This window comes from Trichoplusia ni, chromosome 4 (assembly GCF_003590095.1).
Source record: "Trichoplusia ni isolate ovarian cell line Hi5 chromosome 4, tn1, whole genome shotgun sequence".
Taxonomy (NCBI): domain Eukaryota; kingdom Metazoa; phylum Arthropoda; class Insecta; order Lepidoptera; family Noctuidae; genus Trichoplusia; species Trichoplusia ni.
In genome coordinates, this window is record NC_039481.1 from 6,437,403 (window position 1) to 6,455,610 (window position 18,208).

Here is an 18,208-nt window from a genome sequence, read left to right on the forward strand (position 1 = left end):
ATTTTTCGTTATATTAGAAAATCTTGTTTTTGGAGTAATAATATGGCGTCAAGCAACATTGGTTGGCATCTGTCAATTAACGAGCTAATGTCAAAATGCATCCAAATTCTAACCAATTTGTCGTGTTTACTACTGTTTGATGCAGAGCAGCAGAGATTTCACAGGAAACAGTAATATAAGAATCTTGTGTTAATATGGATGTTGGTGAACTTCTATCATTCAAGGTGAGTAAACTCTTGTATATTGATATTTGTCAAAAAAGCGGGAGAGCTTCATGTTGTACAAGGGAAGAATATAAAAATATTTCTTTCTGATATTCACAGCCTACACCAACGCCTAAGAGACCAAATGATGAAGACAGTGGAGATTCCGACGATGATGTTAAGTCGTCTAAAATGCGGCGCATTACTAAAAGCAAATCAGATCATTTGGCACTGCCTTTGAGTACATCACTTCCCAAGGAGCCCATGATAACAGATAAGGAAAGGGAGGATATTCTTAGATTTGTAGAAACGGAAGCTACAGAGGTAAGTTTTGCCTTTAAAAAAAGGTAAAAAAGAATCATCCAATATAAATCTCTATATTTTATTGTTTTAGGGTGACATACTTGATGATACTGCAGTTAAGAAGTTAGTGTTAAACTTTGAAAAGAAAACACTCAAAAATAGAGAAATGAGGATAAAGTTCCCAGACCAACCAGAGAAGTTTATGGACAGTGAGATAGATTTACATGAAGCTTTGCAGGTATTGTAAATCATAATACTAACAATTGCTGTGCAATATTATACTTGGTAGTCTTGGTATACTTGGCAGTCTTCATAGGCTTATGCTTATGAAGACTGTCAGACATATTTTTAAAAATTTAAGCAATATGGGAAACTAGTTGCTTTTATATTTTCTGGTAACCGTATCAACCTGACCGTCCAATTGCTTTCGACTTAGAGGCTGATTTCTGGGATAGCCTGTATGTACACAAAACAGTTATTGAATGTTAAAATTAATTTAATAGTTCTGTTTCTCTAGGATTTGAGTGCTGTGGCTACAGTCCCTGACCAGTACCCACTGCTTGTCAGTTTGAAGTGTGTGAATTCATTGCTGGAGTTGTTGTCACATGACAACACAGATATTTCTACTAAGGTTGTACACCTACTTCAGGTAAGACTACAGCATTGTACATATTTCTTTACTTAGGCAATGTCGTGATCAAATGTGTTTTGTAAAGTAACAGTAACAATATGAAAATTTAAAATTATCCTACATGTAGTATTCTTAAATATTCAATGGGACCAAAGTTAACTATTCTACTCATTATGACTGTTCATCATTATAGTATCCTACATTATGTTAAGTTTCATCAATATAATAAGAATTCTCAGTAAAATGGTACTTAAATAAAATTACACACTAACCAGCTGTGTTTATGTAGGAATTGACAGATGTAGATATTCTACATGAGAGTGAGGAAGGTGCTGATGAGTTGATCAACGCCCTGGCTGAGGCCGAGGCGCCGGCGCTGTTGCTGCACAACCTGTCGCGTCTGGACGAACAGGTGCCCGACGAGAGGGATGCCGTGCATGACACACTAGGTATGAAGATATATTCAAGTTTAAAAACAATTACTTTTCAAATGATACTGTTACTAACGGTAGTAATAGGTTTTAATACTTAAAAGTAATAGTTTCAAGGAAGTTTTGAGTAAATATGATGGAATTATGATTAGAATATTGATTAAATGAAAAATTCTAAACATTTTACTGTATTCTCAGGTATCATAGAAAACCTAACAGAGTTTAGACCAGAGATGTGTTCAGAAGTTGCCAAACAAGGTTTCTTGCAATGGATACTCAAAAGACTGAAGGTACACTATAAACATAAGCCCTTTTATTCGTGAAATGTTTCTTCCTTTTTCTCGTAACTACAATAATGAGCTTTATTTTTTACAGCTTAAAGTGCCTTTTGATGCCAACAAATTATACAGCACAGAGATTTTATCGATTCTACTACAAAATACACCTGAGAACAGAAAACTATTGGGAGAACTTGATGGTATTGATGTTCTACTGCAGCAGTTGGCGGTAAGTTGAAATGTGTATTCAATAGTACAAATTTTATGTTATTCCAGATCCAAGAGTGTAATTCAAAATCAAGTTCAAATTCTCTTAAGAGCATGAACAATCTTATGTTTTTTCGATAGTTAAAAAATATTATAGTTTAATATGTTTAAAATTTACCCGATTTTGACATGCTCTAATTCCCTTTTTATTCACATGATAACAAAAAACAAACATACTTTTCAGTATCTGTTGGACTGATTGTGAGACAGGTATTTCTATTTTGTCAAATTTCTTCTCCAATGAGAAGATGAAGTTTGATGGTGAATTAGGTCAAAAAAGCCATTTTTCATCAGTTCTACAAACGCAACGATCCAGCGGGTGCAGAGGAACAGGAGGCGATGGAGAACATGTTCGACTCCCTGTGCTGTGCGCTCATGGAACCCACTAACCGCGACCGCTTCTTGCGCGGAGAGGGTCTGCAGCTCATGAACCTTATGCTTAGGTATATGACCAAGTCCTAGTAATGTTTCAGAATTTAAGCTTATGGTTTCGGGTGACATTTATAACACAACTGTCAGTTTATTGATAACAGGATGTTTCTGTGTTGTATATAGGCAGGTTATTGCCATTGTGGAAGCTAGACTTCGCCCCACAATGCGAGATGTGTCATTTTATCTCAACAGGAACTTACCTGTTTTTATAACTAGTATAAATTTCACTAAATCATATGGCTATACCATAAGTTTTTACGAAGGTCGTTATATATAAAAAAAAATATATAAAAATTTCAGGGAAAAGAAAATGTCTCGAAATGGTTCACTGAAAGTGCTAGACCACGCTCTGGCGGGCCCCGAAGGGCGCGACAACTGTAATAAGTTTGTAGATATCTTAGGACTACGTACAGTTTTCCCGCTATTCATGAAAACACCCAAACGGAAAAGAATATTAACGGTGGACCAGCACGAAGGTAAGTATTTCATTACCGTACCGTACATGGAAAGGTCGCTACTTGAGTGATTATTAGGTACACTTATGTGCGCTTGTTTCACGACATTCAGTTGTTCCACTGTAAAACTATTTTTATTGGTTTGCAGAACATGTTGTATCAATAATTGCATCAATGTTGCGCAACTGTCAAGGAAGTCAGCGGCAGAGGTTATTGGCGAAATTCACAGAGAACGATCTCGAAAAAGTTGACAGGCTTCTAGAGTTGCATTTCAAGTATATGGATAAAGTAGATCGAACTGAAAAGGAAATGGAGGTAAAAAAACCTTTCTTAAAGCAATACCCTCGCTCGTATTTTGAAAGTTGTAACTTGTGACACTGTTTTGTTTGATGCTTCTATGTGGAAATTATTTTTAATTTACAGCAAGAAGGCGATGATCTTGATGACGATGCGCAGTACTTAAGGAGGTTATCGGGGGGCCTTTTCACGTTACAGCTCATCGACAGAATCATTTTAGAGGTGGGTTAAGGAGTACTGTCTTTCTATTCTTAAAAATTGTAACTCGCTATCGGGTTTTAGTAAAACAAAATATAATGTTGGTAGCGATAGGTAATTAATTGACTCGTATTTTTAAGGTATGCACTGCGGGCTCGTCTACAGTGAAGCAGCGAGTCCAACGAGTATTATCTCTGCGCGGTGGTTCCTTGAAGATTATCCGACACGTAATGAGAGGTAAACAAACAGTCAGACAATTAATATTATAACTGCAAAACGGCAGAAATCAATGAAGTACATGTACCATAAGTTTAAGAGTTGAATAGTAATTGTGTATGTGGTTACAGAGTACGCGGGCAACCTCGGTGATGCTGGCAGCGAAGAATGGCGTCAACAGGAGCAACAGCATATACTGCAGCTCGTAGATAAGTTCTAAATATAAATATCTTCATCTGTGTACAAGTTGGTTTTATTTCAATGCAAACCCTTAAGCCCGTGCGCACCACGCGGACGTTCTCGACAAGAATCAAGATTCCTGTCGCTTATCCGTGAGTTATTGGTCTCAAGTATGGACATAAAAAACCAAGTAACAATTAAATAACTTTATTGAATGCATATGTAATTATTCTAATTCAAAAAAAAACTCACCAACAGTGAACAATAAACATAACAAATTACATAAAATAATCCTGAGTGTAAACAAAATAATGCACATTACTTCTTTTAAAATATTGACACATAATTATAAAAATAAAAATTCAACGTAGGACAATTTTGTGCTCATTTCCGATACTCTAATACTTTAACTAACTTTGTGATATATCGAAGCATGTAAGAACTGTTCCCCTGCATGCGCGAAGCATCTCACAAAAACGAAATTATAAATAAAAATTAATTGTTGGCGAAATTCAATATTTTTGCATGGCTATCTGAGTTACTGTGAAGAAATTATAGGCTTTATCTTTCATTTAATTAATGGATTAATTCTTTAAGTACTTTATTTTCTCGCACTCGACTCAACATTCAAATCGAACAATGGTTATTTATGTACTCAATTATTTTTTTCAATAAGCGTCTGTTGCTCACAGCGGAAGTGAGGTGCGCCGACGATAGTTGACGATTGCACTATGTTTGAAATAATTTCGCTGTGCAACAGTAAGCTGTGTGCGTTAGATTTCAGCATTTTTATTCATCAACAGATTCAAAATATGCCATGCATAAATAAAACTAATTACAGAGTTTATACTGTCGAGTTACATTTTGAAAATATGGTAATAGTTAGTCAGGTTTTAGCTATATAAAATTTAATTATTGTGACGAACACACTCTCCAACATGCTTTATCGTTTATAACACCATTCACAACCATTCTTTATTATTTTCAGTGTTTAATTATTTACATTTTGCCTATTTTTATTTGCCTGTCCTGGAAATGTATTGCTAATACTGCTTTAAATGCCAGCTGGCACAAATAAATGTGCGCACCAAAGTTATGAATAAAATTAAATATTTAAACTAGACATAAAACATGAATAAGAGAAGGACTTTACCAAACATCTAGAAGTAGATCATCACCCTGAATTTATAGAAAACGTCTATTTATGTAACAACTTTAACATTTGTTTGCAGTGAGTTACAAACCTTGACCTAAAACTAAAACACAGATAAGTACTAAAGTGTTTCACGAAAAACTATTTATTTAGCAAAATGTGGAATATGTCCACATACAACTAACAATAGCTAAATATTCATAAGTTATAGAAAAAATCCAAGAACCGATAAGAAAAATAAAATAAAATTAACTGGACTTATCTCCGTCGTATCACACTTCCTCACATTTCAACTAACTAGGAACGATGCTCTGGTTACAATTTGCAAACAGATATTATCTTGCATTCGTTTCGAGCTGTAAGTAGTGTTGTATAAAATGTGAGATTATCAACTATATCCTAAGGTAAGGTCACATTGGAGTCTATTCTAAATAACTTGTGTGTAATAATGTTATTAATATATCACCTCTAATTCGAATAAAGCTCGCCACAAGATAAAAGTTACGATCTCGTCACTGGAAGAGAGTTGACAAAAGTTGCATTGTCACAAGTTAGAGGAATGTAAAAATAAATACGTTGTCGATTTCACTTCTATCCTGTGTCGAACGTTACATAAATATATAATAATGGCATGCTAGGGTAGCGATGCTGTCCTCTATAAATCTCGTCAGGAGTAAACAACGTAAGGCAACTCTAATATATAACAACAAGTAGTTAGGCAGAGGTGCAGCGCGGCGAGGCGGGCGCTGCTTACGGACAGTCCTTGCTCATCATCTTGCTGAACGCTTTGGGAATGTCTTCGTTGGTCTTGGACACGGTGCTGGTGCCCAGTAGCTTGGGCGCGGGGATCTGGCCCGTCTGGACGCCGTGCGCAGTCTTCAGGAGGTCGTAGTTTATCTTTTCCGAGACTATGGAATCTTTCCTGTAATGTTTGTGTAACATACACAAACATTTTCATTAAAATCTGACCTATACTTTAACATTGACGATTACGTTTTCAAGCACGACATAGCAAAATTCGCTCATTTCGTCCTCGGCATTTTAAATGAAATGGACACATTTTAGAACAAACGCTTAGCCAAATGTATTAAGCAAGAAGAAGTCTTTGCAATATTATTAGATTTTAAAATTTACAGTAGGTGTATCTGGTGTATATAAAGTAAGTATATAGGGCAAAGTTATATCATCTTACATGTAATCCGGATGGTTGGTGACGAAGTTCCGCATCCAGGTGGCCATGGTGGAGATCTCCCCGGAGGCGCGGCGCTGGATGAGCTTGAGGTACTGCTGCACGGAGCAGTGCGTGTCCGCGTCCACGTCCATGCCCGACAGGTACGACTCGATCAGCGGCGCCAGGCCAGGGAATATGCCGTCCTGGTACAGACAGTAACGTTAGAATACACTGACATGGATAATAGCTGACTAATAAATAGGCGATACTTACATGTACCTGGATACAAAAGAAATTGTAACATAACAAGTAGACAATAAAGATTATCCAGTCTGCCGTATGAAAAAACCCAGCGATACATTACTTACCTTACTTCAATTACCTTACATTGTCAGGAATAATACCTACCATACTACCCATAAGAATATCCTCCCATGAATAAGAGGGCAGAACCCAAAAGTAGGAGATTCTATTCAATTGTTTGTATTAGGCAAAATGTCGTTGTAGTTGTATTAATAACAATTAGTGTATAAGAGTTATAAGCAAGTCTCGCGAGATATGAACCTCCCCCTGAGTACGTTATCGTCCACGTTGATTGGACGCAATATAAGCATGAACGCTGATAACAACCATAATAGGCCTGTTGACAAAATTTGGAAATATGTTTAAAACTATAGTTTAGTATCTATTTTACCCCAAAAATATAATATTTTTATAAAAATATGCGTTTTACGTATTTATTTTGCGTTTATAAAAATTAATTTCAAATTGACATTTGAAAAGGCCAAGACTGTCATGGCCTCTTGAATGACGTCACACCTCGCGAAACATTGGAGTTTGTATATGTTAGTCAAGGAGATTTTTTAACAAATAATGCATTCCTCTTATTATAAATACTGTGTAGTGCCCCAGTGTAAAAGTACAACTATAAAAAGGGTATTTCAATGTATTTCAAGGTATTTCATACTTAACATTCGCTTACCTCAAAATCAGTTAATTACATTACACAGTTGGTAAATGCGACTCTCTGGCTGGTAATTATATAAAACTTTTTTGTTTTTCACATTATACTTACATAGAAGTTTTAACGTTGCGGAATTCCGATGAGCAAAAGTCGGCGTTGAATGCGAAAAAATTTCCAAGCATAATGGCGTCAATTTTGGGCAAATTACTGCTGTTTGCTTTGGTAAATCCTGATTCCATTATGTATGACACAAACTTTCTATCAATCAACTTAATTAACAACAATAAATTGCTAAGAAAACAAACGAAAAGCACATAAAATAAACTGATCACTTCGGACGAAAATGACAATTGATTGACACTCTATTGAAAGTGACAGCTACAACATTGTTTTGCGAGGCGTGACGTCACTCATCTCTGATTGGTGTTTGAAGTCACGTGGTTGAATGCCTAATTTTACTGATTTTATTTTCCAAAAATATTATTAATCGTATATTATTTTAATAAAAATAATATTTTTTCATTTACTGCATATCATGATTAATCATTAGGAAGTCTAAGCCACCCGATTTATTCTTAGTGGAAACAGGCCTATTGTCATCATTTCTAACATTTATGCTAATAATATAATGAAAATAACTGAAAATACGGCTAATGCAATACTTTTTTAAATACGTAGTAAAACATTTGTTTCATCGATGCCTTTATTTTAACAGGCACCACCGTGCGGATATAAAATCGTATAAAAAATATTACTAAAATAACTAATTACTACAATAAACGGAGAATACCTACTTTAATTCTTTGTTTTTACCTTTCATTAAGTATTTAAGTCATAAAAGGGATTTCTTGATAAAACCTCGTTAATTTTAATATAGTGTAACATCATCATACCTTTCCGTTAACAATTTCGTCGATGGTCATCTCGGCGTACAGTTCATTGGAGTCGTTGGTCTGCTTGGCGAGGTCGGTGGGCGCGCCGACGTCACGTCGCCACCAGAACTTCTCAGTGAGGACGCCGTTTCTCTTCTGGGCACGCTGCATGTTTTCATCCACCTTTAGAACAAATAGATTACATTAATTATGGATTAAGTAGCCTGTACCATGTTGTAGTATGTGTGGTTCTACGCTAAACAACAAAAAGGGGGGCCCAGCATTTTTAATGGATAATTCTGATTTTATGTCTATAGTCAAATACAGGTTCTGAGCAGTTTAGTTCATATCAAATTAATGTAGGAAACCATGTTCCTCTATCTACATCGGTTACAAGTGCATAGTTTTCTACATCATCTTCTAATGTTTTATGTCACCTTGCTGATCGGCATGACGAAGTTAAGATTGTATGAGAGTATGACGCGCGTGAGCAGCACCACGAAGCAGACGTAGGCGGCGTTCTCGAAGTCGGTGAGCTGTGCCTCGCACGGGCGGAACTCCACGCGCCAGCCGATCGGGGAGTTCGGGGGCGGCGGCTTGAAGCGCATCGTCTGCCAATTTGTTGATTGAATGTTCTGAAATAAAAAAAACAAGGACATAGTTAATATCAGAAAGCCAATTACTCAATTTTCGGCCACCGGGCGACCTGTGTGACCCAATGTGACTGTGTGTAGCTGAGCACTTCAAACACGTGATCGCCAGGTTGAAAGGGCCAAACGAGTTTTGCGAATATTGTATAAAGTTATACCGAAATGAAATACTGAAATCATATTTACATTTTTTATATTTATTTTATTTTATTTTGGCATCAATCAGTCATTTACAAAAAAAAAAGATTATTAATTCATTTCACAATTTACAAGTGATGGTAGGTAAATGAAGCGTAAGACTTACTTCAAAATGATCGGTATCGTTCTTGTCATCCTGGTGCACCTTCTCGGAGAAGAGCGAGACGGTGTCGCGGATGAAGAGGTGCGACACGTGCAGCGCCAGCGGGTGGTCGATGCCGCCCTCGCGCAGGCGTCGGTACAGCGAGCGGTCGTGCACTATGTTGATGTCATTAAACCTGAACAACAAAAAAAATATTTATTACTAATAACTACGAAAATTAACGGGATGTCGCGCGTCGCAACAAATTTAATTAATACCCGTTTAGGGTGCGTTACTTGGCAACTTTTCAATGGAAATACTTATATGTCATGTTAATTTATAATCAACAGAGAAAAACAATTACAGTTAATGTTTTTTTAGTTTTAAATACTGTTACCTAGTTGATGATATTAATCAATTTTAAATCGATCATCATCATAAAGTTTAAGTAGTCTGTTTATCTTATTAAATGGTTTATTGTTTGTAGAATAATATGTTTATTTCGTCTTAACGGCCTTTATTCCGATTTACGACGAAATAACCACAATTGCTGTCGTAATCTTTGAGTTTCGTTGTATTGGCAAGTTTATGATTACATTTCACTTTTTATCTTCGTTAACGGTTTATTGACTCATTGAAGTCGAGTTAATTAACGACGGATGATAATGATTGTATTGAATGAGTACAGACGTCGTCTTGTACGCAACTATAAATCTCATCGTAGAAGTCAAGTCATACAATGAGAGTAGTTGTATCTTAGTTTTGTTACCGAGCTAACCGAGGTGCTTAAACAAGTAGGTTTATAAATCTCCAGTCCCTATTGTATTTGCGATGAAGTCAGTATAGCGCAACACGTGACTTATGCTTTTGCTTTTAGATAATAAAACATTGATTTCTATACTTCTTACATAATATAGTATACAAGGAAATATGCATCTTTAATACACTAAAGTTCTACAAATTATTTAGTTGTCTTAACATGGAAAAAATAAAATAAATCACTCTAGTTGCAGCTCGATTGATACAAAGAATTATTAACTGTGTATAAATCTTCCAATCGTCACAGGCTCCGAAAGAAAAAACAGTGTATGAAGTTACACATCGATTGACTCCATAAAGATAGTATGCTGTCTATAGAGCCGAATGAACGACTGTTTTTCACTGAAGATTAGACTGTTGCTAGACTTGATCACAGAAAGCAAAACATCTCATTCGTAACTCTTTGCATGTTCCAATAATATTTAATAAGGTTTAGATCCACCACTTATCTATCAGGACAATTTTTTAAAAACGACTCCCGCAGGATGATATTTAATCCTTGTTTCGCGGGGGCTTTACGAATATGCACACTGACACCCAGACTCAGAACAAGCATTCGTGGATCACACAAATGCTTGTCCTTCGCGGGGATCGAACCCGCGACACGCCGCGCACAGTAGGTTTGTGACCTCAATCAGTCGGTTATCCGTGCGTGTTAAATATATAACTGTACTCACTTTTCATTTTCCGGCGAGATATAAGACGAGATGGAATCGTAGCGAGACTTGTGGATGCAGAACTTATTGTTCTTGAGCGGCTCGGCGCCGCGCTCTTCGCGCGTGCGGCAGTCCACGGAGGCAGAGATCACGTTCCAGCGACAGTCCACGTCGGTCAGGTAGCCGCGGTACACCGGCGACGCCGCTGACAGCGCCAGCTGGATGACAAACGTAACTATTTAGAATCCGTATCTAACATCATTATCGCAGGCCTTTCAGATGCTACCAGTTCATGCTAGTTACAAACACTTTTTTTTGGTGACAACTTTTTTTGGGACTAAATACCTATGTAATGATTGCTAGTATATTTTTAAAGTGAATTGAATGTATGCAGACTCGTATTATGAGGATAAAAGGAAGTTTTTTTTTAAGATTTATGGTATTGTAAAATTTACTTTAATACAGCTTTCAACGAAATGAATAAATGTGGGATTGAAATGGACGGTCAAGTGATTTTTTTGTCTTGCATACATTTCCTACACTGAGTAAAGGACTCTCCCAAATTCATCCCTCTAGTCCGTTCAATCATTCATAAATCAAGATGTCTCTTTTTAAGACGTAAAGACTCGAATATACATAGTTTGAGATATTGTTTATTATAGTGATGATAAACCGAAACTTTATTTATTTTATAAAAGTTGACTAAGCTCTGAAAATAAACATTACTACAAATTTCATGTCACTCCTAATTAATGTTTAGTTATAATAATCTTATCCATGTCGATGATAAGCGTAAATTGAGCGTGACTAGTCTCGGGACCACGCAATCAATATCAATTGTGACCCGTCCATTACGGGAGTTCAGACGAACGACGAGAAATAAAACGTGTTTTCGAAAATGTTATTTTTAATTCACGAGATATGTAGTCTGTCTAGGTACTAAAGGCCGGCTAAATATGTACAAGTACTTAATGATTTGACTTTTTATCGCTTTATACATTATACCGCTGTCATAGCTGTTTTTGTATTAAGTTTAGTCATTATCCTTATTAATTTAAGCAGATTTGAGGGATAAGGAGAACAGAACAGACCGTTAGTCAGAACTGTTACTAAAAAAAATTTAACTAGATTAATAAATTAATTATAAAAAAGATATTTTGGTTTGAAATTGCTTCTGTTTTCATTATATTGTAACTTTTTTTTAAATGCGGTAAATCGTGCAATCTACCGAGCTAAGTAATAACCAGCAAGCGAATCGCTTATTAGTTTCGACTACTACTACGATTTAATAAATATAGTCAAGAAGTTTATAATGTAAACAAACCATTATAGGACAAAGTGGCGCCAATTGATCGTACAGCGTGCGGGCCTCAGTGATGCAGCAGGCCTGGAAGGTGAGCTGTAGGCAGCAGCAGCCCATCCCGAAGCCCATAGCGTCCATGTAGACACAGTCAGGCTTGGCCGCGTCTGGCTCCAGCTCATGAGAATTGTCCACCGGAATCTTCGTGTTTACATCTCTAAACACTAGGAAAAATATATTTTATATAAAATTGTGCATACGGGTAAACACGTAAGTTCATTCAAGGAAACTTATGCATGACTTGGTACCAAATAGTAGGTATCTACCTACTAATGGCGAATTTTTAACTTAACAATAAACAAGGAAAAAGGCGGTTTTCTAAATGATTTGCGAGTTCTTTTTAATTTATTGTACTCTTAGTCGTATACAGTTTAAAACTCTTGTGAGATCTTTCGGTTCTGGATGTCTACTAAAAACGAAAGTTATCGATCTGGTCTACACCTTACCTGGTAAATTAATAGCAACTTTTTCACCTCGTCTCTGCCGTATATTAGAGGTCAAGGTTTTAAAGCGGGGATGTCCAGAGAATATGGCATCGTCGGGGAAGAACAGTGATCTGGATACGCCCTCGTGCGGCGTCGGCGGGTGCGACGGGCTCGTGAAGTTTGGACAACCTAATCTGTAAGCAAGTATCATCGATGTTATCACTTCGATGATCGCTGTTATCGATTGCAGCTACCTTGAACGCCACTGCTAATGCTATATGTACCTAATTATCTAATAATATAATATAAAAGTAATGTAATGATTATAAAACTAGGCAATGATAATTGTTATAGTGATAAGCCAATAAGTCATATATATTGTCATATTCTGATGCAATACATGCATTACAATGACTTGAATAATTTGAAACATGTAAATGAAACAACTTACTTTACCTTGGAAAGTTAGTTATGCTCATAATAACTTCTCCTGGTGGTAATAAATGTGTGACTTCGGCTCTACGGTATTGCATGTTAGCCTCTACTATGTTGAAGTGTGCCAGAAGTCCGCCGTACGGCTTCCCAGGGGTGCCTTCGACCATATATGCACCATACTCTGGACGCCAAAGAGATTTACAATCTAAAAAAGAAAAAAAAAGTTGAATTTTAATAATACACCCTCTGCTGAAAATTCATTTTAAAACCATTTGGACGTATGTAGCAATAAGATAACAATGTTGATTTAGTGATACTATATTCACTTATTTTGGGATATTTATAAACATGATAATGTAATGCAAACACAAATTGAGATTGCTCACTGATTTTATATATTGACTAGTCATTGAAAGGATGGGATGATATCGATTATCTAATCTTATACGCAAATTAAAAATGTAGCGCCAAAAAGCAATGTTAACGCCACGCGCCGTCGTTATACATATATTACAGAAATGTATAGCAAGGTATAGTTAATTTACGAAAAGCCGTATGGATGGAACAACACCTAATTTGAAAGCTTAACAGAGCTTAAAACTATAAGAAAGATGAGATATTTTAGATACAGTAGTAAATTTCTACTGACTCTTATAAAACACTGACTGAAATGTGTATAATGTAGAGTATATCCAGATTTTGGGCGTTATCCTCCCGAAGTACCCAATAAAATATCTGAATGTTACTAAAAACAGCTTGTCCATTTCGTATAATACGAGTGATAGATATTATAATGATTTTGTAATATGCATTTAAGAAATATCTACAAAAATGGTATCACCAAGAAATAGGCAAGATATCGAATCGTAACCCCATAGTGATCCAATACGGTTAGCCAGGGCTAGATATTAAATAAATTTCCACGTAGAGACCAAAATCAAGACGGCCACAATGATGTTGATGAATTGTAAATAAGCAGTACACGGTTTATGAAACACGCAACATGACACTTCCGTCGTACGCATTACGAATTAGTTACACATTGACTAATGTAGGCATAAGTGCATGACATGCATTAAACGAGAATGGCATATCATCGCCTCATGGTACAGAAAAAATACCCTTGTGACCTGCCACTAAGTTTAGGATCTTTTTTTTTATTTTGTTAAGAGGTATATCTGGAAACGAAGATTTATTGTATTTAGTCCTAGATGTAAGTAATAACCATGGATAACATGCACGGTTCTTAACCAGGTTCTTCGTAAATCGCTCGTTCGGAGCGGAATCGATTCCCGTACAATATAAGCGCTGGGATGGTTAATTTGAAAACGTAATGGAGGCGTAAATGGAGACTTTAGGCTTTGTAATCAAGCAAGTGAAAGTGAAGTAAGATAACAGTTAGAAGGGACCACGAAAGTCTATGTGAGCAAAGCGAATTAATTAGCGAGTAAAGAGCGATACACAGCAATAGCGAGAAACAGTTTTATTTTGCTCTTTGTTCAGAACCGAAATAATATATTGGGATTGGGGCCTAGCTTTCCGATCCCTGATCTATATACAGACTTGATAGATATTGTCCTTTAGCTACGTCATTTACCATGGTTACGTTTGATTTGCTGACTTACTATTAAAGGATGGGTTGAGGAAAAACCACATGTGGGTATGACTCACATCACTTCATTTGCTAAAACATGCGGTGTCAGCTTAAATCAGTATTGGTGAGGTAATTTCTAAATTGCATATCATCATGCTTGTGTTAACTTTCCTGCTACGTGTTCCAAAGTCAATAATCAAAATCAAAAGTTTGTATTTCAAATAGGCCGTTCTCCAGGCACTTTTAAAACGTTTAGTTGCACGGTTCCAACATGTCATTGTTACGGAGAAGAACGGGCAAGAAACTCCATAAGTTACTTTTTTGATATAAATACTACACTATCTTATACATTATTATTTATGTTTGCATACTTATACATTATTATTCCGACGATACAGACACTTCGACAATTCTACTAATTAAGTGTACCTACATGCGTTATTATTTCCAAATTATCTACGGCAAATAAGTAGACATGTAATAGTAGACCAACTTTAAAAGTAACGATGATTTCTTGCATGAATCACTTTTCAAATGTATTTACGAAAAGAAAAATATACGATTATCGACCTTATCGCTTTAAAATAACGATGTTTATATTTAATTCAAAAATCGCCGCTGCTGTGTGGTGACTGTACCTACAAGATGTTTGCCAAATATTTTCGTGCACATAGTACTCGAGAGATTGCTCGAGATTACATCAGCCACAAGTTTTAAATATACAAATAACCAAAAAAATAAATAAAAATAAGCGGAATATTTCAATTTTAGCGAAAAACTCATTATGTGTATGATAAATAAGGTTAAACTGTTGGTCAAGATGACCATGTATTAAATTTTAATATACAAGTTTAATTTATCATTCATATTAGTTACGTTTGTTTTTGCAGCATCAAAATAACTTTTTTGGTACTTATAAACTTGTATCTTATTCTTGCGCAGTTTCTAGTTATCATTTAGAACGACTTGTACTGTATGGCCTTGCCAATGTTGTAGCCTTCGCGCCCCACCATCGCTAATCGGCCGCGCCATCAATGAATTACACAATGTAAATTTGACTTACATTTATCTCATTCCATTTCCTACACGAAGTTCTAAGCAATAAAGTTTTAGCACCGTAAAATAATTACTTAGTTAACGGTAAATAGTGTGTTAGGACGTTTTTCATGGCATATAATTTTTTTTTGGCGTATATTGTTTACAATATTCACGCGTAGTGAGTATACAAAGAAGAGCTATAAGGATAAAATACATACACCATGTAGAACTTATGCCTGAGCTATTACCTACTTTTATGATTTTAAAATAACGACCGAACAACGTGCATTGCAATAATTCTTATTATCTTAAGTATTACTAACTATTGACCTACTAAAATAATTTCTACAATGTTCAAATAAAAATATCGATTGTCACGGTTATCACGATGACGCCATCGCGGACATTAGATTTTGCTGAGTCATCGTCATTATAGGCATGACCATGTAAAAAGTTTATTTTTTCACTTCCACTATGAACTTGTAATTTATTTTCGTAGCTCGTGTTATTTTTATGTGTGACTAATAATTTGGAAATGTTAAGCAATCGCATAGTCGCATTGTAGTAATAGTAGCCAAGTTTTAACTATTTTAAAAAGAAGACTTTAGTAACACTACTTAAATTATAAAGCCAAAAAAAACGTAAATAGCAAAACAGACATCATCAACACAGATTATCAGTTTCGTTCATTATCTCCTTGATGTAAATAAATTCAATTTTCAGCCGAAATGTATATTAGATATCTATAAAATCTGATTCTTTAAGTTTGTTTTACGAGATTTCTAGATAATAAGTAAATAATCTTGAACAATGGGAATTTCCATATGACTGTGTTAGAAGCAGCATACATATAATACATGTGTTAGTACATACACAACTGTCAAATAAAAATAAAGGGGGTATTTTTTTACAATGGCTATATGGTAATGAAAATAATAGCTAGTAAAAAGCCATTCCCTCTGTTCTGCATCATATCATGTTTGACATGTACAAATTTATAGTAATATATTGAGACTCATTGAAATATGGTATGCAAGAAATAATGCAAAAAAGATGTCACCGATTTCATTCATGCAATTTGTTTTACTTTTTATCAAGGCAACTAGAGAATTTAGTTTTAACTAGAATCCAGAATTTTCAATATACAGAAAAACCATTGTTTATTAAAATTATTTTGTAAATAGTTTAAATTTTAGAACAAAGAAACAACCAAAAATGCTTCAGTACATGACATTTTTCTGAACCTGAATTGAATATGAATTGAAGACCATCATGGTGATTGTAAACATTTTACACATTATGATGTGTAAAATGTTTACAATCATGGTATCCTTGTATATTATACAAGCCATTGTATATTATATTTACCCAAATTATCAGAAAAATTGTGTCAAATTTTACATCTATGTGTTATTTCATTTGTTTCCGTAAGAGATTTAAAGTTAATTGCAAGATTTACTTAAAAATCAATTTATTTCAAATGCAAACAAACAGATGAATTATGTATAAAAAAATATATTTGCAAGAAAATTTTCTTTTGTCTTTGAGAGAAAGTAGTAAACAAGGCCTAACATTGAAATTCAACTGCAGTGTTAATATGATTTTTTAAACTTACTTTGTGGGTCAGCCAATTCTTTTTCTTGCAGAAGAGGCAGGAGCTCCTTAGCTCTAAGGCTAACTGTAGCACGCTGGTTCTCATCATCAAACTTTATTATAATATACTCCACCTGAAATAGTTCTTTGATATAAGAATGGTATTTCCAATTATATGAGGAAATTGCCTTGTAGAGAAATTTTGAATAAGAACTTAATGTTTTATGTGTAATGGTTGTTTTAATGGTATTTTAGAATAATGAAATCTTTAAGCAGCTATGATTTGATTGACAATATTTGCAAACCTCATCTCCCCATTTCAGGACGTCGCCAGTACGGTCTTGGAGTTTTCTGTAAAGGTTGATAAACTGCTCGATGCCGTGCTGACGAACATGTTCTGCCAACGCCTTCGTCTCCTCCCAAGTCAAAGGGCTTCCTTCAGACAACAAACCCATTCTGACTACTTGAGCGTAGCGAAAATATACACGTGATCTACACAAGCTATTATACGAACTCCGATGAGTAAAAAATGCTCTTGCTTTTGAAATATGGTTCATTAACCACTATCTGATTATAATCATTGGTATCACAAGTTTAAAATCGTATAACAATGGCACTAGAATATTTAGTTTATGACACTCACGAAACCACAACAGATATTATAATCGCACTTAAATGTTTTATTGAAGAACTATTATTTCCTTCTAAGCACAAACTAAACTTGAAATTGAAAAAAATACCGGGGACACGGATTTAAACTTTTCATTTATTTAAATGTATGTTTATTTGCAACGAGGAAAAGACGACTTATTCCGCTCCTCGCTCCTGATGTATAAAGACAGACAACCCATACGAGGTGCTATCAGTTTACAAGGCTACACTGTAATCACGGTTTTTTATCAATGGGAATGGTATTCAAGTGGTCTGATTCTATCTTTGGCTGTCACTTGTCAGCTGTCAAAACCATTGTTATTTACAGACTACTAATTGCTTGGCTTGGATGCAAAACTATTTAAGCTATGATATTGGCTCATCTGGACAGAAATTGTGACATAAAACTTACTGAACGGCCTGAGTGCACTGTAGCCAGACCGAATGTTGTAGGAATTTTTCAATATTAAAATCAGTCTGAGGCGGAAACTGGAAGAATGGAAGGTCTAGTCCATAAAGTATCCTGTCGAGAAAAAATAAAAAATGCGGTCTTTAAATTGGAATCAATTCCACCACCCTATAATCTCATCTTGTATTCTCTTAAATTATGATTCTGCTTATGTTGAATTATTATACTTATCGCTATACCAGCCAGA

At 35.4% G+C, this 18,208-nt stretch overlaps 2 protein-coding genes across 2 annotated transcripts; one reads left to right on the forward strand and one right to left on the reverse strand.

The window, feature by feature from the left end:
• Positions 1-66: 66 nt before the first annotated feature.
• On the forward strand, positions 67-3,954 carry LOC113492728 (beta-catenin-like protein 1). The gene is made up of 13 exons (XM_026870355.1): positions 67-224; positions 324-527; positions 598-744; positions 1,024-1,155; positions 1,427-1,586; positions 1,767-1,858; positions 1,944-2,075; positions 2,408-2,556; positions 2,846-3,021; positions 3,149-3,315; positions 3,424-3,519; positions 3,636-3,732; positions 3,843-3,954. The coding sequence occupies exons 1-13, from the start codon at positions 195-197 to the stop codon at positions 3,929-3,931; spliced, it is 1,671 nt and encodes a 556-aa protein (XP_026726156.1). The 5' UTR covers positions 67-194; the 3' UTR covers positions 3,932-3,954.
• Positions 3,955-4,082: 128 nt separating this feature from the next.
• LOC113492726 (glutamate--cysteine ligase catalytic subunit) lies at positions 4,083-17,849 on the reverse strand. Its single transcript, XM_026870351.1, has 11 exons — positions 17,207-17,849; positions 16,924-17,035; positions 12,698-12,881; positions 12,263-12,435; positions 11,781-11,980; positions 10,478-10,674; positions 9,006-9,177; positions 8,489-8,686; positions 8,073-8,234; positions 6,237-6,418; positions 4,083-5,966 (listed from the first exon to the last, which is right to left on the reverse strand). Exons 1-11 carry the CDS (start codon positions 17,456-17,458, stop codon positions 5,795-5,797), a joined length of 2,004 nt encoding a protein of 667 aa, XP_026726152.1. The 5' UTR covers positions 17,459-17,849; the 3' UTR covers positions 4,083-5,794.
• Positions 17,850-18,208: the final 359 nt, after the last annotated feature.

Coding starts and splice junctions, on each gene's coding strand:
- LOC113492728 (XM_026870355.1), top strand. CDS start 195: ATGGATGTTGGTGAACTTCTATCATTCAAG. Junction 1,156..1,426: donor AGGTTGTACACCTACTTCAG/GTAAGACTACAG, acceptor GTGTTTATGTAG/GAATTGACAGATGTAGATAT. Junction 3,022..3,148: donor AACGGTGGACCAGCACGAAG/GTAAGTATTTCA, acceptor ATTGGTTTGCAG/AACATGTTGTATCAATAATT.
- LOC113492726 (XM_026870351.1), bottom strand. CDS start 17,458: ATGAACCATATTTCAAAAGCAAGAGCATTTTTTACTCATCGGAGTTCG. Junction 12,436..12,697: donor AGCATAACTAACTTTCCAAG/GTAAAGTAAGTT, acceptor ACTTGCTTACAG/ATTAGGTTGTCCAAACTTCA. Junction 11,981..12,262: donor AGTTGCTATTAATTTACCAG/GTAAGGTGTAGA, acceptor TATTTTTCCTAG/TGTTTAGAGATGTAAACACG.